Genomic DNA, 21,992 nt, shown 5'->3' on the forward strand with positions numbered 1-21,992 from the left:
AAAAAAAACATGGATTTAAGCGTGAAATTTTTGTATATGATTTCTATGGTTAGCTAGGTGCTCAAAGGTGGCGAATGTGCACACGTCTTTATAATTGTTCTGTTTGTCACTTGACGCTAGACTGCTTCATTAAATTTTTCTTGCTTGAAGAAAATGGTCACCCGTTCCTCAGCCTGACCAGCGTGCCGATGCAGCACTTGGAATTTGTGATGAACTGAACCAATAAAAAAACAACCTCGACGCCCGATAATAACTGCAAAATTGTTAAATGTTAAAAAGAAGGAAATTAATTTATTTCCCGAGGCATTACAAATTATGTATATTTTATTACTGGGCAGCTGGCGTAGTATGTAGGCCTATAGAAATAAAGCGTTCTCAACTGGATGTCCTCATCATCTTTGTCGTCATTAGGTCCCCAAGGACGCGGATAGCCCCGGGCCCCGAAATTTCTTAAGAATGATTAAATTTCTTAAATTTCTGGGCCCCGAAATTTCTTAAGAAAATGTTAAGAATGATGAATAAATGAATTGAATTGAAATTGAATTGAAGTGTCGCATCACATCCAGTTCCAGGAACTCTATGGGATCGCTTGGTGGTTCGTGAACAGCTCCGAGAATATACGATGCGCCACCCAATATTGCCTTACATCATATGTTCCAGGTTTCGGAGCTGCTCTTAAGTTTCACCATATCAATACCCTTCTAGTGATAATGGCGACGCCCTCGCCCTGGGTGTTCTTATCCTTGCGAATGAGGGAGTACGTTGGGGATATTATCACGGAATTCCTTATCTCCGATTGTAGCCACGTCTAGGTTACTACGGGCTGTATTGAAAAAGAAGGGGTTCTAACTCTAGTGTCTTGCTGACTAGGCTGGGAACGTCCCTTTGCTACCGAAAAGCACTTAAATTGATTTGTTGTGGCCTCATTGCTTTAGAGTTATAGCCATTTGAATTATGTATACACTCCCAGTAGCTAGTGTGAAGGTGAATTGTCCTTCGAAAGAACGGTGAAATGGTTTATCAATCTCTTTCTAGTAATAATAATAATAAATATTCCTATTACAATAAAATAATATAAATGCTCTTCAATAAAACTGTAAACAACGCGAAAAAAGCGTTTGCAATTCGCAGGAGGCTGTGCGTATTTTCAAGTATGCCTGCGTTCCTTTACCGAGGAAACTGAAATGGGTATCTTTCAAATTCCTCCGCCGCTCTTCCGAAGCCCAATGAAATTGGTGGTGGTGGGGCGGGGACGTTCTTGTATGTTTCGGACTGCGTTATCTCGAAAAAAAAGATATGATGCGCTTTTTAAAACTTGGTTCCCGCAATAGAATCTAAAAGCCGCCCGCATCTTCCCACAGGGGGAACTCGAGTAAATGCGTCGCATCTACTCGAGTCAAGCAAAGCGTCACGTCAAGCGAAAGCCAAGCAAAGACGCCCTTGACTGAATTCCGAACGCGTGCTCCGCCGCTTATATACGTTGAGGGGACTGCGTAAGCCGGTCCCAGTCGACGACGTCGGCGTACTTGTAAAGCGGCGTGGACTCTAGGTGTTTGAGCCAAGAGCGGATGTTGCTTCGCCGGAGAACGGCACACCGGTTATATGCGCAGCGCGCCCGAAGGAGAGGAAACCGCGGAAGAGAGAGTACTGCACATGCGCCAGCCCCAGCGCGTCTGCCGCGGCTATGACGCAACGTGCCGCGGCTATGACGCAAAACAATCCAACACAATCCACTTTAATCCAATCCAATCCAATCCAATCCGAATCCAATCCAATCCAAGTCAAGCCAAGCCAAGCCAAGCCAATCCAATCCATGCCAATCCAATCGAATCCAATCCAATGCCCCTTGCGAGAGAGTGTTCGAATCCAATCCAATGCCCCTCGCGTGAGTGTTCGCTATCGCCTCGACTCGACGCGCATGCGCAGTGAGCGTGCGGACTACGGACGCCAACGCGGGTGACATCGTGAGTTACTGAAATGCTCTGCATTTAAAAGACAACACAGTGTCACAGCCAACGTGGAGTGAACGACCAATGCCTGTTGCAGAGCCTAGAGTCGGCCTCAACGCACTGAGGCGTTCGTCTCGCTCTATGAGCATTCGCAATCGTCCGCAACGTGCGCGTACAGGGCCGTCCGCCTCTTCGATTAAGCGGCTTCATCGATGGGTGTCCTTAGGGGCGTCTTTTTTGGCTCGCCTGTCGGCACTCGTCTCGTCCCCGACGGGAAGATGACACAGAGCGTGGGGTCCGCTGGGCGCGGCCCGTTATCCGACGCCTGCCTGTCCTTGGGGCACCGCTAATTGCCGCCTCCGGGCCTCGATGGACCTTGACATTGTTGGAAGGCTGCTTTCTTCCTTTGGGCTTCAACCAAGACGTGTCTGCCGCGCGTTTCTATTCGTTGCGAAATGGGGCGCCACTGCCGGGTGCCTTGCGTCACACGGGTAGTGCCTCGTTCGCAGGCAGCACTGAAACGTGCGTCACACGTTGGAAATGCGGAAGCAAAGTGGACGATCGGGTATTTCGTCGGGATGCATGTATTGCTAAGGCACAACACGCAAAACAAACAGGCGAACCTCGAACTGTCTTCCATGGCCGTGCGCTGATACTTTCACTGAAGCGAAAAATCATATTTTAAAACACTAATTCAAGCCACACCAAACAAGAAAACAGGGTATACACACCAACATTAACTGCCAATCTGGAGCCTCTTTTCTCTAAAGAAAAAGAATGTTTAGAGTGCAAGGACAGAAATTATCAGGAAGAAACGATGTCACGGGGAAACTATAAGAATTTGCGCCCGCCACTGAAGTCTTATCACAACTCGCTTGCTATGATACAAGTTGCAATTACTACGCGGCCGAGGCTTATCGGTAGCTGTTGAAGTTTTAGCTAACTCGTTCAACCGGATCACAACTACGCGCAGACAAGCACACACAAGAACAAGTGGAGAACACACGCAGTGGTGCATTGATCCCCGTTCTTGTTCAGGTCTGGCGCGGTAACGCAATCGTCACCATGATGCATGATGTGCGCAGCTCCTCCAATCGCCCCTGTGGGCTTATTGCAGTGTTGCCAGTTCCGTTTACTATAAGCGCATTTGGGCTTCGTTTTTTGAACTTTTTCAACGAGTCACTTGCAGATTTTTTCAGCTGCTTCTGTCTTTTTTTATCTAATTGGCGTTTTTGTACTGATGCTGTAGGCCTTTCGTGGGCTTGCAGTGAACATAACGAAATACATGAGTTAAAATACAGCATACAACTCAACAATACATCAGTATTGTTTCGCGTAGTTTCAAAGCGCATAACACTTAGGTAGAAGATATGTGCAGCAGACACAAAGGGGTGCGAACAAGGAAAGTCAACCGTGATGTATTCCAATCTCGAACTACAATACTTCAAAATAAACATATATTGAAGGTTGCTGTTATTGAGGTTGGGGTGAGTTGTTGCATTATTAGAAAAGTGAGGAACGGCTAAAAACGGATGATACACACGACGGTGAAACTGATAACGACAAACGCTGACCTACGACTGATTTTTATTATTCGGTAGGTAACGTAGCCTCCTAAGACACCGCGTGCACTGTATTCCACATTCAGATTTCAGCGCTCCGTAAACAAAATTGGCTGAAAGCGAAACAAAACCAGTCTCTTGAAGCTGCAATAGAGACTGATAGCAGATAGAAACGGTTTTAAATTTAATCCAGGAAAGTGCAATTGTGTTTTGTTTTCCAAAAGGCGTGGCATCCGGCCGGATGCAGGTATTCAACTCAATGGTGTCTCGATTCGTTTCAAAAAGGAACACAAGTTTTTAGGTATAATCTTTGACGAAAAGCTCACATTCATCCCACACATAACACAAATAAAACATAAATGCTTAAAAACAATGGCTATCCTGAAGGTTCTCACGCACATTTTTTTGGTGCTCACAAACAACTTCTTTTACATGTTTTTACCGGCCTCATAGGTTCGCGATTGAACTAAGGTAGCGTTGTCTAAGGGTCAGCCACTCAAACATCCCTTTATATTTCGGGGTATAATGCAATTCTAACCCTAACTTTGCTTGGCAAAACAAAAACAGATTTTCATCTCGTGCTGATTTATTGCTAGGCTTTAGTGAACCTGAAGGTAATAAAAACGTTTTGTGTTCTGGTTGTTTTTGTTACAGATTGCTCAGAGATTCTCGCGTATTTTGCTTTTTTCAAATAAGTAATGTGTGGTGAGAGGCTCACACATTTCATATTGTTATTGTTATGAAAGGTCCCGCGTGGTTAGCCCCCTGGTTGACCGACACGTCTATCACGTAGCTATTGGGGTAATAAAGCTTCGTTATACTGAATTACTTTTTTTTGTATATATCCTTTAATATATTTTATGTGGGCAACATAACATTCCCAGGGTTCTTTGTGAAAGTCGAAGTAAAAGCCATTTTCTCAAACCACTATGGTTCATACGTTGCCTATCTTTAGGCATCATCGTTTTGAAAGAGGGATTTAACAGGGAATTTCGGAAGTAGTTAATAGTGCCCGGGGATCACTTAATTTGCTTGAGCCTGCCTAGCTGAATGCCGCAAAAGTTGTTTCGCATTGCATGCTTGAATTTGGAGGCAGGAATATGTGCGCGCTCTTCGCACAACCTCAGTTTCCCTGGGGAAGCTATATTTCACGGTAAGTGGTCCTTCCCGTATTGATTCGTGCTTCTTTCTCGATGTTCTTTTCCAGTCTGCATTTACGGGAGCGACTGGCACGTTGCCAGCGCCGTGGTCTCTAGTCCATACCGCGCCTTCTCCAGCGACCGCATCTCCGCCAGGCTGGGCGTCCACATCGGCCTCAACAGCGTCAACATAACGCTGCGCGGTGAGCCCGAATGGCTGGCCTCTCGAGCCGCCGGTTGCGCGCTTCTCGGGGAACGAAGGGAGGGATCGAAAGGCCGACAACAAGGCTGGGAAGTATTTGCGCTTCGGTGCCCCCTTGAGATCACGGCAAAGGGGCCGAAAAGTAAAGAGAAACTTCGGGCCAAATTCTGCTAGACGACGACCGTTATCTCGAAAAAGCGGGTGATTTCTACATGACGGTCGGCGCTTTGAAGAATTTGACTCTTGGTAACACATATTGTTAGGAACTCTTCTGAAAGCGTTTGTGTCTTTATAGCTAGCGATCAGGGCCCCAATCAGACAACTTTGAATGTGTCGTTGCGGTAGCTGCTGCTTTCGCAGGGAAAACTCGCATAAGAACGTAAGTGGGAGTCTGCGCTAACCAGCTCGGCGCGGGAAGTTCAAGAAGCCCTGTTGCAGCGAGCCCTGGATTACGCGCAGGCCCCCTGGATATTTGCTCCTCCACTTTTGTTTCCTGGATTTTTCCAAATTTATTTCGAGCAATTATCTCAATTCGCGCTGCTATAACAAATAAACGTGTTATTTCCGCCAATTACGCTTTCTTGTACCAGGCAAAGAACGCTACGCATTAAAAAAAATACTTGGGACTAAGTGACGGAAGCACGAATACAAAAAATCCCAACCAAGCCTCTGAGGTCTCACATCAGCGCAAAAATTAATAATTGTTAAATCTAACATGAATTATTTATAGCGAAAAATTGAGATGATTTTTGAAACAGAGTTTTGAAAAGAAAAAAAATGATAGGAACCTAAACCCCAACTAAAGGAATAAAATATGCATGTGATACACGGCCCCCAACACAGCAAAGATGAATATATGTAATGCTTATGTTGATATAAAATAAAAAGGTTAAAAAAAGACCACGGAAACACACAAGAAATATCGCCAAAACGGATCAACCATTAACGCCTCGCATTTTAAAAATATGCATAATTGGTGTTAACATACAAATTATACAAACCGGTAATATACAAAAATGGGGCTCATTGGTTTAACGTAGTGAAAATCATACGAAATACACAAAATATAAAAATTAGAATAATTGTAAAAAATTCAGCAAGAGAGCGAGAGAGAGGGGGGGGAGGAGGGAGGGAGGGAGGGAGGGAGGGAGGGAGGGAGGGAGGGAGGGAGGGAGGGAGAGATGCAGGGAATAACCGTTTACTCTTGGAAATGGCGGTGGCGGAGCCATCACTCCGTGCGGTCGATCAGCATCAATCCAGGTACCCTTGGGCCTTGGCTGCAACCCTGGCCCGGGTGACCGCGGAGATGCGGTCAGCGTGGTGAGAGCTAGTTAGAAGGCCCTCCCACTTCTAGGGGCAAGGGTGGTGGCTAAGGGTGAGAGATTGGGTGTGTGTGCAAGCTGAGTCTATATGGTACGTATTAGTGGAATAAGATGCCACCACAAATTGCATCTACTAAAGATCACGAATCGTTTGCGAACCATCTGAAGTGCAGTTTAAACGTGCTTGTTTAGGAAAGTAGGATTGTTATGCTTTTGACAAGATGCACAATATGCTTTGTGTCGTGTTCTTTCGTCTCGTGTTCTTTCCGTTAGTGTTTGCTAACCCTTAGTCCATGTTCAAAGTTACGCTTGCCGTTCATTTTGAGCAACTGTGTTGAAATGTTTGAACTATTTTCTAACTCCCCCCTATGTAATGCCTGGAAGGATCTTCAGGGTGCTTGAATATAAAATAAAATTAAGAGATGGCCAGAGTGGTAGTTGAGAGGGTATTGGGCAGGTGAGATAGAGTAGCTGATGGGTGTGGGGTATGACGTGTTTGAAAACGATGCAATATGAATGCTTCTTCCTTGGCTAGTAAAGGGTGGGGTTCCGGAAGGAAACTAAGAAAGTCAAAAATAAGCTGAATGGCCGTTCCCCATAACCGAGGACATTATATTTAATCGTTATACTAGCGTAAGTGGAGATAATTGCTTGAAAAGTTCTAGAAGAACAGTTAAAAACACACTTAATCTAAACGGGAACTAAGCAGACAAAAATACGCATTTCATACCCCGCCTCCCGAAACAAATATAAAATCTTTCAAAAGGGAGCAGGAAACACAAAGAAAATATCCTCAACACGTGCCTACAGTGTAACACCCTGCATTTCCAAACAAAAAAAAATTTAGGCAAGCTTACACTGACGCGAAAGACTTGAATGGCGAAGCTGTTGTAAGTGATCACTGACGGACACAAAGTTGAATCTTAGTATCGTTGTGGGGTGGTGAATGACGTCGGCGGCATGCCATTGTTAATGACCTTGTGTTGAGCAAGGCCAGAGTGAGCTCGTCCGTTTCGGTAGACGTGTTCATGCGCCACTCTGCACGCCCGATTTATCGTATCTAGCGGATGCTTTGCACGCCGAGCTTCTCGAAGAGCAGCCGCTTGTTCGGCCGTGTGAACTATCCGCGGCCGGGCCATGTGGAGTCAAGCATCACCTGCAGCAGCTTCGATATTCAAGTCGGGGCTCTTCTGCGTTACAGTGCGCATGCGCACGACGACACGAGGACGAACGAACGAAAGGCGTACGCTATGACGCGTCTTCCTCGTTTTCAGCAGGTTTTGCCACGATACGGCAAACGGTGGAGTGTTTTTGTGGCCAATATTGCCCAATCACCGTAACTGGGTAGGCTTAGCTTGACTAATTCACGAGGGCGCTGCTTTGGGCCTGTTGGTATGACATGACGGTATGATAACTGTATTATCTTGCCCCTCCTGCTTTGGCCTCTGGCCAGCAGTATTTGTAAATAAATAAATAAACAAATAAATAAATAAACAAATAATAAATAAATAAATAAATAAAAATTAATTCATTAATTATTTAATAATAGGATAACCGACCGTATGGGGCCTATCAGCCATATCGGGGTTAAAATATCCTGAGGAGGACAAGCACCCTAAGAATGCAGCGCATTTACAACACAATTATCTGAACTTATGCAAATCTTTAAGTCTTGTTACCAGCACGGGCTCACGCTCGGGTTTCTTATCCTGTGTTTCAAGTATGGCCCGTGTTTGCCCTTTCTGTCGTAAGTCGCGCCGTGTAGTCTTCTTTGAGGGAGGAATGGCATCTATCCGTCACCTTGTCCTTATTATCATAGTCTTCTGCTTCCATCTGCTTCCACTGCTTCCACCATCTGCTTCACTACAAATGCTTTACGAATCATCAATGACTGCATCGTAATTGTGGCACTTTAGATCTGTGACAACGCAATAGATGAGAAAGTTTCCTTTTAACCGCGTTTTAATAGGGTTGAGGCATTTTGCAACTAAAACGTTCGCATATCTTGAGCTGCACTACCTCATTGTGCTGCCTACTTATCCTACTATCGATCAGCAGTGAACGATGAAGAAAGGTATCTTTTCGTAATGCGTTCGCATGGAAAAGGAAGGAAACAAAACGCCCTGAATTTTAAATTTAGATTGGTAATGACTGAACTGGGTTCGTTAATTTAGATTGATTACAAGGAACCAGAAGTATGTATGCTATATTGTAAAGGATAATGTTCTTTCTAACTTCCAAAGCTGTCCCATTTTGATCCGTCTACTTGCCATCCAAGATGTGCACCGAGGAGACATGAGAGTCGGTCGTGGATACAAAGTCTTTTCGGTTTGTGAACGGCGTACATCGATGTTTCAACTCGGTGCCCACTGGGAAGCGATGCAGCAAAGACACGTCGCAACCGCACTCCATTTTACCCACGCCGTGTCGTGCACATCTGCTGTCGGCGGCCTTTTCTCGCTTTCTCTGGTTGTTCCCTAACCCACCACCCGGTGCTGACCAGCGCCTTGAACGACATCGCAGCGTAGACTAAAACAGTTGAAAGCTCTGCAAAAACTAAGCACACGCTGACAAAGACGCTTGTACAACGCAGCGTAGCACACCGCGCCGAGCGATGTTAACAGCCCACCGCGCACAGGCAACGCTGGTCCGCCGGAAGCGGAAGGCGCGCTGGCCGTTGAGATACCTGGTTTTCGAGTATTTTCTCCCTTGCCGGCTGCATATAGAACATGTTGCATAGGAAAAAAAACTTTCAAATGACTGAATCTGGTGGCAATGTTCATACTTGTCGACATTGTTAAGCAACAAGAAAACATTGGCATTTTAGGCGTTTTTAAGGCATTTTTAAGGCAAACATTACTAGATAAGTAATATTTACATCGTTCTTGTAAATAAGAATGCGTGGCAGCTTGAGTTTGGCGACAGCAAATAAACCAAAACGCCTTTAATAAAAATGTTTCCACCCCAACATACAAAAACCGCTCGCGCGCGACACTAGCCGTCTTGGCGGCATTCCGGGAAGTGCCACAGTAACGAAAGGTTCCAGTTCACGGCGCACGAGCAGTGGAACGCGGTGAAAGTAAATTGACTCGAATTTCATTGAGCTGCACCGTGTGTATCGTCGGAGGAGCTAGACGGGATGGAAAAACGTCACAGGTGGGCGTGCGAGAAAACAGAGGCATTCACGTGACATGTGCGGCAAAGGCCATCGTCTTCTGTCGACATTGCCAGCGAAGTAAGCGGATACGCGGCCAGTTTTTCAGTACGAGTGCGTGCTTTCTGACTACCTGACATGATTCAGGGGCTAGAACTGTTTGGGTACTTTTCTGTAAAACCGTATTATCAGAATAAGGCATACCACAGTCTCAGGCGCAAACATAGGTCTCTGTGGTTTCGTTTTCCTAAGACAGAAAGAAAAAAAATCTTCCGTCTTAGGGGAGTGGGCTGGCGAGGGTTTGTTGATTGAATAATAGGCTTGTGTACATACCCTGTTCATGTTTTGCCACGATCACTAATCCGCAGATATGCAACTAAAGGTGATTTGTGATTTTAGTTTTGGCTGCATTGTTACTTCGGTATATGTACTTTTCACAGCTTAGTGCTACCCAATATTGTTCTTTTATCATGGAATCTAAAGCGAGTTTAAACCCCTTTTTTCTCTCCCTTTGGTGGTGACAATTCTCTGGCTGCTCGGTGATGTATCGTTCAAGGCGAAAAATATGCGCTCTAAATCCAATGTAACGCTTCAAGTTCTGAGATTTAAAAGACCGGGCAGGGCGGTTCCGTCTTTCTTTTTATTGTGTTTATTTATTTATTTAGGCTACTCTTCCGTGCTTATGCATTTACCCATTTTGTTGTGTTCTCTTTTTCAGCGATGCCGCGGTACAGCAAGAGTGAAGAGATCAACTTCAACGAAAGGTTCACGTGGTTTGGACGTAAGTCAGCAAGCGCAGAGTCGACTTTCCCTTCCTGTAGATGACAAGTTTTTTTCGCTTGAAAACGAGGGCAAGGCAATAAGGCGGCTGGCAAGCGGTTCTATAGGTGTCACGTACAGAGGATGGCATTTCTTGTGGGTGCTCGACCCGAACATTACTGACAGTGGCCTGTTGTCGCGCAGCAAACAAATTAACTCGGTAACATGGGAGTGAGAACGACTGTATACCGGGATTAGTGAAATGACCATATTTACTGCCTGCTGCAGTTCCGTCGCCGTTGTCGGTAGACACACTGTTTCAACGTTTACCGAGCAACCACTCCCTTTTTATTTTGCTACGCATACAGAACGAGTCTTGTAAAAAAGCTTAGCGGTTTGAGTAAAGGCTGCAGTCCTCCGACGATTTGTCGGTTCAATTTTTGAATACACTCACATTCTGACAAATGCCTCTTTTTCAAAAACTAGTTTAGCACTTAGTATGCACGAAAGCACTTACACTTAACTGCGCCCGCTGCAGGACTTGGTGCGGAGCATTAGGTAGCCGCTAACTCAGCAGTTTGTTCAAGTTTACCGGTACCCTGATAATATGCGTATAAAGCAGAACAAGGCAAACAAACGATATAACCAAGCACCGAGACAAATTCACAAGTGGCACTATGGTAGGGGAGTGCGAATAGGGAATTCTGCTTTCGAAGCGGGTGCGAAGTTTAATGTTTTTGTTCAAATAGCTGCGAATCGATGCCAGTATGTTAAAGTCGAAGCGGATATATAGCAATTTATAATTAGCAAAACTAAAGTTACTCAAGCTTACTTTAGTAACTAGCCAAAAAGAAAATGAAAGACCCATTTAATAAACTGATGTGCGAAAAATACGATGTCGAAAACAAACACAAAGGAGCCATCCTGTTGCTTTTAGCTTTTCGGTGGTATCAAATTTCACATGAAGCGACTATGATATATGGTGACCTCAACCACATGTGCTTCTGTGTATTCATGTAATGAGGGCATGCCTTTATATTCTGAAGAGCAATATGAATAACAAAACTTCCTGATGAGAAAAAGAAATGTAAATAGCGATTCTGTAACTTTCATACCTGCTCTCGTAAAAAAAAAAACTGGCGTATGGGGTAACGTAAAGAATTAAAAATCAGCCTGATTTCTAAAACCTCTCAGGCGTACCCTCCTGGCGTGACAGTATCATTCGCGGTTTACCATCCTCTGCGCGCGTTGCTGTCTGAAGCATCAATATCGTTTCTAAAAACCCGGTTGCGTAGCACGCACTAGAATCTAAATTATGGGCAGAGTCATTCAATGCTTCTTTAGTCATGAAACTCCCGGCCAAATTTCGTACTGGGACAAAGACTGCCGCGAGGGGCGCAACCGCAGATCGGAGGGCATCGGGCGGCCGCCGCTGCTCTGTAGACAGACCGGCAGGCAGGAATGCAGTAGCAGCATGCCCGTTCGCACCAAATTTTTTCGCCACTGACAAAAGGATAAGTCCATTTGAGCGGCCCACGACAGGTGAAGCGAAAGCGCACTGCTGATAAGACGGCGAGCGTCTCTTTTATCTTACTCCGTGGTCCGCTCCCTGCCAAACGCGCTCTGACCACGCCCCCGGCTGCCCTCCGACCAACAGCAGCACCGCGGCGCGGCAGTGTACGAAGCTCTCCTATAGCGTGATTGCGAAGTTTCATGACCAGAAAGGCATTGAAGGACTCTGGTATGGGTTTCGCGAAGGGTATTTCAGGCCTGGTAAAAATGTATGACAGTAGTTGAAACGAAAATTCAAGGAAATTTGAGAATATAATAAATGTGCGCGGTCAAAAACTTAGCTCAGTGTAAACGCCTTTAATGAAATTGAGGGAAGCTTGTACTCACGCGCAAGACTCGCATGGCGAAGCTGTTGTGATCATTGGCTGAGTTTTAGTATCGCTGCGTTGTCGTGGTTGACGTCGGCGGCATGGCATTTCAATGACCTTGTGTTGAGCAAGGCCAGAGTGAGCTCGTCGTTTTGGTCGCGGTTTTCGTACGCCACTCTGCAAGCGTGACCTGTCGTCTCTAGCGGATGCTTTGTACGAGCCTCTCGAAGCGCGGACTTTTCCTCGACTGCGCGAACTATTCGCGGCCGGGCCATTTGGAGGCAATGATCCCGTATACAGCAGCGTCGACATTCAAGTCGCGGCTGTTTACGGTACAGAGCGCATGCGCACGACGACACGAGGACGAACGAATGAGAGGCGTATGGTATGACCTGTCTTTCTCGTTCCGAGACATTGTTGCCGCGATGCGGCGAACGCTGGAGTTTTTGTGTGGTCAATGTTGGCCAATCTTCCTTAGTGGGTATGCTTGGGCTTGACGAACATGCGCTCGAGGCACGCGTGCACGAGCGCTCGGTTACAATTCAACGTATTGGCCTTCCTCTGTCGATGCCGGTGCTTCTTTCGTTCGGGGCCACATCCCTGGGGTTTTGTCATAGAGGGATTATTGCGGCCATTCACGCGTACATATCAGAGACCAGACGCATGTCCTGCTAACTCGGTCAAAATATTTTAGCCTTTTCTTCCAAAAGTACATCATTCACTGATTCATTCCTCAGACTTATTATATAATTCGGTAACCGTCTCCCCAATTCCTACAGGCTGATTATATAAGGCCATGAGGTGGGCGTTTTAGCCCCAAAAAGCCACTCCGTTTCTTGGCCAATCCCCCACGTGGGTATGTGCCCCTAGAAAAGGATCAACAACAACAACAACAACAAAACTGCAGACACCATACACAAACGATTGGCCCAACAGTGTCGCTGTTAAAAAGCTTTACCCTCGTGGGAAACCAGAACTAGACAAGATTACTTCTTTGCCTTTGCCTTAATAGTGCAAACAATAGGAACATTGCAGGTAAAAAAATGTGGGCTTTGGGCATTGTTTGATTCCAAAACCGGAAAACCGGAGACTTCGGAAGCGTCCACATGGCGGCGAGAGCAGCGAACTCAGTTTCAGTCACTTCGGAGTCATGCGTGCAGAAGTCGCAGCGTTAGCAGACTTGACGGGTTATCGCGCCGCTGAGCTCACTGTGATGCGCTTGTGTCCCAGCCTTGTAAACGCGGCCTATGGCCTCTCTTGTACGGCTGCGACATAACCACAGCGATTCGACAGAGCGCAGCGGTCATGGGGACGCATTTCGCTTTAAGACAAAATCGTTAACAAGACTTCTTTGTCCCGAAAACAATCCCGCCGATTTTATTGTAAACATCGAAGCATAATCGTTCACCAACTCTCCGGCTTTTTCTATGACATCACTGGGTATCGGCCGCCGACTCAAGCCACCGCAAAGAAAGTTGACCAGACGATTGTAGTGGAGCCTCTAGTTCCTTTCCGTCGTATCACTTGAGTGCGAAAGGGCTGTTAAAACACTAACAAAAATGTGTTAGCGTTGGCCAATAATACGTCTCTCCTGCCCGTATTACGCCATTGTGGCGCGAAATTTGCGCTTTTGCCCCTTAACTATGAATCACGTCCAACTAGCTGAACTTCCCGTTCTACTGACGGCCTTTGCAGCTGGAATGGAGTGAGGGATTTGGCAAAGGCTGTTTCTTAACTGAAAAAAAGTTGTATTTTGTCTTCATGGCCAATCGAAGCGGATGTAAGCCTCCACGACAGTGGCGATCTATCCGTCGCAGCGGGAAGTTACTCGACGCAACGCTGCTTCGAGGTGCGCCAGCTTTTTTTTTTTTTTTTTTCCCGACCGTATCGCCCGTCCTGTACCATCGCCGCAGGATAAGCGAAATTGGTGGCTCGTTCGACCACGGTGGTTAGTTCCATGGACATGCACACGCGCTTCGCTTTTTCAGCTCCATGCCCACCAAGCAGTCGTTTCGCAATGTCGGTGATTGGCCGTCCGATGACTGAGAGATTTTGCGGCGGCCGCCGAACGCCAGCCACCCGGAACCGCCTCCGCCCCCGTCATCAGCGGCCACTGGTGACACCTGTGGAAAGCCTGCCGTTGCACAGGAACTCGCGCCCTTTGCGCGGTGCTCCGAAGGCGAAGCCGCAGCTCGATCCAGCCCTACTGGCGCGCTGAAGACGCAGCGTGCGCGGCTTCGACGCGACAGAAACTGGGTTCGCTGCGTCTCTCGCAGCCACGTAAGGGCGGCCGATGTCAGTACACAGCGGGGCTTTCTTACCTAAAAAGGGTAGCTTGTCCGCGACCACGTTACCGGCACGAGTAAAAGGAAGCGCGACGCCGGACTCAGCGCAATACCTACATCAGCTGCCTGAGGGCGCCACACCCGTGGCCCAACGGGTATCCATACGTTGCGAGGTGCATTGTTTTATCTAGGCATGTTCATTTTCCGGCGAGGCGCAGTTTTATATACCCGAGTTTATTGAAACAGCTGCTTGTTTGTGTTTTGGAAGCGCCTGAGACATTCACTCGAATTTCTCTACTCGTTTCCACGACGAATTGAATACCGTGTTATTCGCGTAGGAATTAATAAATATCTAGTATTCGCACAGCCCTGAACACACCGACAGTGTTAAGCGTCATAATAAAACTACTATTAGTTCTATTATGACGCCTGATACTGTCGTTAAAAGTGAATTGACCAATAATTTACATGATCATCCTTGCATAACTCCTACTGTACGAAATATTTCGATTGTCTCAATGCGGCATTGTAGCGAAGTAAATCGTTTTTTGTGCTGCAAGGGTCGACCATAACACGACACCGTCGATAATATCAAGAAACATTGGTTATACCTGAAGTTCATGGTACTTTTTTAGAACAAGCGTGCCAACGCCTCGTCGGGCGTAATTCCGGGGGGCTTCCAAGAAAAGCTCCGTCCTAGAAAGCCAATCGAGAAAGCCAAGTAACTCAATCGAAGAGATATTATGCAATTGTGAATAGCTAAACTATAATGAACCTGAGCGTAAATTCCTGCAACTTGTCGCAAATGCCCACCGCGTGCCAATTTCTGAACGACACTAGCAAGCCAGGCATAGTGTTTGGGATGGCCCCGAGAGATCGCTTTCAAACAGATAACGTTTGGCCTCAAAGTTTCGCCAGCTTCGTTTGGAAGGGTCATTCAGCGACCGTTTTTCGTCTTTGTTCGAGACAAGCAGTGGCATGTTTTGCTGGAATACTCGCAAGTCAGGAACGTATAGAATTTCAAAAGACGTCATATTTATAGGTTTCAAATTGCTGTTGCTCCAAAGCCAGCTGTTCTTTCGCTACTCACTGTACAGCCGAAATTTGAAACTGGTCTAGAACTACAAACAAAAAAATTTACTAATGTTTTAGACGCAACAAATGATGGAAGGCCAAGAAGTAGTTCCCGTAAGCAGCTGACATACTCTGCAATTTTTGCCCGGATGTCAACTGGCATGTTAATCGCAGGGGCCTCATGAGAATACTGCTGCGGCGGGAAAGTTTTGCGAAGGGCACCTATTGCGCGTTTTCTCAGTTCTTTCCTTGCACTGTACGTACAAAATGCTTTTGGTTCCGTCGTTTGAAAAAGCCATAAAACATGCCTATAGTCAACTGCCTTGTAAACTACGTTTTCTAAAGTATATCGGGGTAGTTTGTTCAAAACATAATGTACAAAACCTGTCGAAAACGTGCAACTCTTACACGCAGGTTCTTCAACTTTGTTTTTTCGACGTGTGTGTTTTGTGCCTTTATTGATTGTAATGTAAGTAGCTTGTTTTTTTTGTTTTTTTTTTTTTCAAGACAAGAAAGGCGCTCGCAATTAACCAGCAGTAGTGCGACGTTGGCACAAGTCAGCGCTCCTATATTTCCACAAACGTATACGCATTAGTAAAAATTGTCACCAAATCATGCCGTTGTTTATCATGTACTCCTTCCCTCCAGCGACGCAGATCAAGGAGGACTACAGGGAAGCTCTGGTCAAGGGCCTCCCTTTCCCGATCTTGACCATCGCCGAGTACCTGAGCCAAGACCTCGGGGGCTTCTGCTGGGGACGCCGCTACCGCCAAGCAGGATACTACTCCTTCGTCCTTCTGTGGTGCGTGGGGAAACACTGCCCCGCTTGTGCGGGAGAGCATCCCGCGGGGCCGCCTCCTGCTGGAGCTGCAAAATGAAGCAACAAAATAAGGCACCGTTCTAAGCTATGACTGTACGCCAAGTAATCTTGAGCACGCTAGTTCACGTGCAAATGCCAGGCTTGAAGTGTACACTTTCACGCTGTCCAATTATTTAATGTTGCCAATGTTGCCTACGATGTTTAATTTTCTATGCTGCTAAAATATTGATCGATTGCAGGGTTTAACGCGCCGACGCAACGGAGGCGATGAAGCAAGCTGTAGTGGAGGGCCCAGGATCAGTTTTGACCAATTAGGGATCTTTGACGTGCCCCGAAATCTCGTGCACACGGACGTTTCTGCTTTTCGCATCCGTCAGAAAAGCGGTCGCCGCGGCCGGGAATGGAATCAGCATCCTTCGGCTCATCAGCACAACGCCATAGCCGCTGAGCCACCGCGGCGGGTCTGGGGCCAATAGATTACGCCATTCGATTTCTTCTCTTTCATTTCTTAAAGAACTACGCCAGCATGAAAACTGGTGCACGCTACAGCCTCCCGGTTTATGCGTGCACGGGTTGGTAGTGGAGGAAGGTTGGGGCGAGAAACTGCCGCTAAAGGTGTTATGCCTTTACTGATGACATGCCCGTTGCGTTGGCGTAACGTTTAAACTCAGCCGTCAAACAGCCCAATGAGACGCGTCTGGTGTCCTCAGTGGTAGAGTGCATGTAATTGGCGCTTTACACAAACAGTAAGATGCCTACGACGCAGTAGCGAAGGACACAGCCCTACGTTTACCCTCTGGGATAAAGCTCGAGCCTTTGTAAATTTCATTCAGGTAATTGGCTAACAAATATGATCAGTCATAATTACAAACAAACGTGTTTTCTTCCGTGCACTCCATGGAAAGCGTTTAGCTTAGCAGGTAGACCGTTCTCGCACAGTGAACGGCGCTTTAACTATTTTTAAAAATTATTTTGTTTTAAGTTTTATTTTTTTTTTATTCATTTTGAATAAAGTTCAATGAAATTGAATCTAAACTTGGTGCTGCAATACGCACCTGTCGCTATCTTATTAATGGTGGCATTGACGGAAATCTGCCCCTCCACGTCGCATCTGTGTGGCGTAATTAACAGCTGGACAACCAGTTGAGGCGTCGCAAGTATTCAGAAGTCGGAGAGGGAAGGGGATGGGGCAAGTGATTTGTGGAAAAAGCGTGGAACATATAGGTACCATGTGGAGCCGTGTTACGGAAAGATTTCCCGAAGCGTCACCACTCGTGCCCCTGCCGTTGTTGTTTCGGCATACTCACAACTGGTGTGAATTGATGACAGCAGCGGCTGTTCATGCAACTGAAATAGTGAAGGCGATTCGAAACTTAGTGTTGCCTTCAAGAGAACATAGGCTCAATAATCATTTTCCAATTAGCCCTCTGCGTTCTACAGCAAGGAGCAATTAAGCTGCTTTCGACTGTTTGAGTGTAGTTCTGTGGACCTCAGTGCTCTACGGCGCACTGCGGTATGTCATATGCCGTACTCGTAATGCAATGGGGAATGTCGTATGCAGTTTCAAAAGAGAAGAAAAGCAGCTCGGGGCTACACTTCAGTGCGACACGAGCACAAATACTGAAAAAAACGGCATGTCAGCTGACTGGTTAGCATTCATACAGATTTTGAGCCAGTAAGAATTCTTTACAAATGGCGAGAAAATAGCGGAAACGTTTTGCATCGCAGCATTTTGTAAAACTAGTTGGCTTGTGTGGGCTTTTGTAATACCTGTAAAACACAACCCAATTCGTATGCACAAGTGTACGGAACGTAGTGCATTGGTGGCATGCAGCGCCCAAAAAGCGTTTCTCCAGCGGCCACAGGTCTGTATGAGGTCTCTACATTTTGTGTTACCGCCCTGAAACCCAATCCTTGAGGTATCTTTGCCGCATGACAATTTTATTTCGTCAGGTGACGGTTACCCAGTAGGAGCTGTCGAACAAGCACACAAAGCCATGTGTAGCAAGCCCGCAACGGACGCGAAGCTGCGCCAAAACGTGCCTAAATCAACCGCGTAAAGCAAACGACTAATTTACCCCGAATGAGCCTCTCCGCCCTGCCAGCCGTGAGAAAAAACGCCGGTGCGTGGGAAACGCTGGGCGATAGTGCATAGGGTGCCTCAATTCACGCCCGCCGCTGACATCGAGGCACCATGTTGTACTAAGGTGATGATGATGATGATGATGAGACGATGACGACGACTATGATGATGATGATTAGAGGCCCTCCCTTGGTATCGAGACGTTGCCGGTTGGTACAACTGACTTACCTGTGTTATTCCTCTTATTGGCCCTACCCTATCTAACCTAACGGGTTAGCCTTCCTCCCCCGGTTTTAAACTCCCATCGCTTACCCCCTTCCTGCCCTTGCACACCTGTTTACCCCCCCCCCCCCCCCCCGCCTTTTCTGTTATAATTCTAATTTGGTATATTACTCTTCCTACGTCCCACTCTCTTCCCTACGTTGCTTCCACCACCACTCCAGACGCCTCTTCGTCACCTCTATGGCCCTAAAGTTGAGGCTGCCCGTCACACCAAATCCCAAAGCCTCGGTCAACGTAGTTTACCCACCGTTCCGCCGCGGTCGTATCTCTGCAGTTAATGCCGTAGTCAATGCTGTACGTCAATGCTGTGCAGTCAATGCTGTACGGTCTCACGATCCCTGCCGCCGCATACGCAAGTTTCGTCGTGTTGCCTGTAGTTAGACGTGTATTCCCATGTTCTCAGACACCCCGCCCGTGCTTCAAAGAGCAATGCACTGCCTCGCCTTCCTTCCTTCCTTCCTTCCTGAACAGCGAAACCTTCCTTCCTGATTTCTGGTTTCGCTGTTCTATAAGTCTCCAGGGTTTTTCCCCTTCCATTCTCTGTACCCAGTTTGTAGTCTCTGCTTCTTTTACCTGCTTTCTAACTGTTGTGTATACCCCACATTCCCCTACCGAATTTACGTACTGATTGGTTGGCTGTCTGTTCCTCCGTATCCACCGCGTGTCCATCCTCCTCATACAAAGGTACCTAAACACTCTCACGGCCCATTCTTCCTCCTACATGTCCTGTAGCCTTTCCTCAAATTTTATCTTGCTCTGCATCTCCCTTGCCTCTAAGGAAGACCAGCCCATATCCCCCTGTACCTCTTCATTCGTAGTTTTGCTATGGGCCAGCCTGCCTACCGCCCTCGGATTTACCTCCAAGCCCTCTTGGGTCTGTGACTTCAAGCATGTAACCGCATTTCCGAAAGTCAATCCTGGTACCTTGACCTCTTCTGAGACTCCCCTTCCCACCTCGTATTTGTTGCAGCCCCACACTGCTCCATGTTTCATTATAGCCGTGTTCCGCTTCCTTTTGCTTTGAGGTGGGCCTCAGGCGGATGCGTGTAATCTGTGCCTTCATTAAGCCATACTCCTAAGTATTTATACTTCTTACCGCGGTATTTCTACGTGTTGAACTGATACCGATTTGGGCTCCGTGTCGTCGTTGAAGACTATGATCCCTGATTTCTCTCTGCTGAAGGAGAGCCCAAGGTGAGGTGCTGCCTCTCCGAATATATCCAACAGGCCCTGCATACCTTTCCGGTCATCCACCATGAACAATATGTCGTCTACATACATTAATCTTGGTATTTGCTGTTCGACGTCCTGTCCGTTCCTAATGTATGATAAATCGAATCCCAGACTACTGCAGTGTAGCTCCCTTTCTAAACCCCTCATGTAGATCATGAACAACAGTGGGGAGAAAGGACATCCTTTTTTCCAACCATTGTAGGTGTATACAGGCCTATTTTATGTTATCCCCTCCCACTATGCCAATTGGTAGTGCGATCTGCACTGTGCTCCACGAATTATGGACGTTGGGGGGCCGCCCAAAGTAGGCAGGTCGGCGCTCCTGTTCGTCTTGCTCCGCGCGTACGACGCAGGATGGAAGCGGACAGCCCCATGTTTGTCTGCTAGAATAAAGCTCGAGTCCTTCCAAGTTTTATTCAGCAAATTGGACGGGAAGTCTGCTAAATCGCAAATCCCAAACAACCGTTTTTCTCTCGTGCACACGCTGGTCGTTTCTTCACAGCGTGGAAGGCCGTTGAATTTTTTGTGCCTCGCACTTGGCTTCAACGTACCCCTTATTACGGTGGTTTTAGTGGAGCGCAAGCGACCCAGTTTTGGTTTCCACTCTCTCGCCATCACGACCAGCCCGGGCTCATCTGCTGTGGTAGGTCCTGTACAATTTTACCTCCGCGCCGTCGCCGCTTGACCTAGACTGCACCCTCGGAGTTTCGTTCCACCCGATTAGCCATCTCCTGTGGCATTCTGCCGGCCTCTCCTTTCTGACGAGGCTGTTCCCCTTTCCCTTTTTGAGAGCCCTTCTACACCCTCCCCTGCAATGTTGTTTTTCTTTCCTGGCGCAAACTCATGAGCTTGCACTATCCGGCTCGCGCAGTTTGTTTTTGACCCCTATTTTCGGAATCTCACAATGCACGTGCTTGGAACATAAAGATATAAGACTTTCACCTTGAAAAGTTGAAATAACGCGTGAACGCGAAAATATATAGTGACGGCCGTTACATAGTACTAGTATTGCTCTCAGGGCTCTTGCGTGTGCACAGTTCTCAGCGGGAGGAGACCTCAGTCGTAATTAAGCACAATTTAGGCCCATAACCGGGCGCACGAGCATTTCCCACCTATGAATACAAGTTGGAGCTGTTTTATGGTAGCAAAGCAAAAAACAAAACTTCAGAAACGGTAGCGGCGAAAGGCGAGATCAAAGCAAGCCAAAACAAAGGTGTCACGAGCCGTTCCGAAAACGACAGAAATGCCAGGTCGCTGCTGACGGCGCCAGCTGAGTGGCTCAAACCTTCATTGTATTCGTCATGCGAGAAGTGAGAAGAGGAGAGTGAGGGGTAACGGCGAAAGATAGGAAACGAAGTTCCGTAGCAGACGTGAAGGACAACTATCGGCTCCTGACGACACTTGCAACCAAGCAAGCAGAGAGGTGGGCAATTTTGAAGCGAAGTTTGATAGGACTGACTTGGCCGTGCGATGTGCGTGTGCTAAATTCCATACAGTATAGCTCACCTTAAACAGCTCCGGTGATGATGATGACCTGAATACACGTTCGGAGGTACATGTATAGGCCACGAGTGATTCGTTCGGCCGAAGAGCAGGCGGTTATGCGGGCACATGCTCGTTAGCGTACCCGCAAAAGAAAACTCTAAATATGTTAGGAATAAAAAGAGACAAAAACAAATTACAATAACGGGAAAGAAAAAAGAAAAAGTTCAGCAACATTAAATGTCTAAATTAAATTTAAATTTCGAAAAAAGCAACAGAAGAATAAGAGAGATTCAAATTTAGAAACCAAACCAACGTCGGTTATTGAAATAGGAACAAATATGCGCAGAGCTCTGCTAATAACGTGCGTTGGATCGAGCTCAGCCTCAGTTGTCCTTGCGCATTGCGCTTCAGCAGGGTTTCGTGTCCTCTGCTCGCAGGACGTCGATGGCGCTGTGGCTGCTGATGAACGTGCTTCTGTGCGCCGTTCCTCGGTACGGCGCATACGCCATGCAGCTGACGGGCACGGCGATGCTGCTGAGCGACGCGCTCTACGCGGCGCTCATGCCGGCCAGGCCGCTGGTCATTCCCTTCGAGGGCGGCCTGCTGCGCTTCTCCTTCGGCTGGTGCTTCTGGGCGGTGCTCGGAGCCGGTGAGTCAGTCGTCCGGCGGCTGCTGCTGCTGCTTCTTAGCTGTTGCAGTTCAGTTTGAAGCGTCTGTTTGGTTTTTAAATGCAGAGCATTTCAGTAACTCACGATGTCACCCG

General features: G+C 47.1%; 1 protein-coding gene across 1 annotated transcript in view; it reads left to right on the plus strand.

Moving 5' to 3' along the window:
* Positions 1-21,992, plus strand: part of LOC144168734 (dual oxidase maturation factor 1-like) — a 408,321-nt gene that overhangs the window by 334,698 nt on the left and 51,631 nt on the right. Inside the window, exons 3-6 of the mRNA XM_077697681.1 lie at positions 4,719-4,853; positions 10,047-10,109; positions 15,975-16,128; positions 21,667-21,878. Coding sequence (XP_077553807.1) covers positions 4,719-4,853; positions 10,047-10,109; positions 15,975-16,128; positions 21,667-21,878 — 564 coding nt within the window. The remainder of the gene's footprint in view (positions 1-4,718; positions 4,854-10,046; positions 10,110-15,974; positions 16,129-21,666; positions 21,879-21,992) is intronic.

The sequence above is a fragment of the Haemaphysalis longicornis genome, unplaced genomic scaffold (genome assembly GCF_048455015.1).
Source record: "Haemaphysalis longicornis isolate Haplotype H1 unplaced genomic scaffold, Haemaphysalis longicornis Haplotype H1 scaffold_2, whole genome shotgun sequence".
Taxonomy (NCBI): Eukaryota; Metazoa; Arthropoda; class Arachnida; order Ixodida; family Ixodidae; genus Haemaphysalis; species Haemaphysalis longicornis.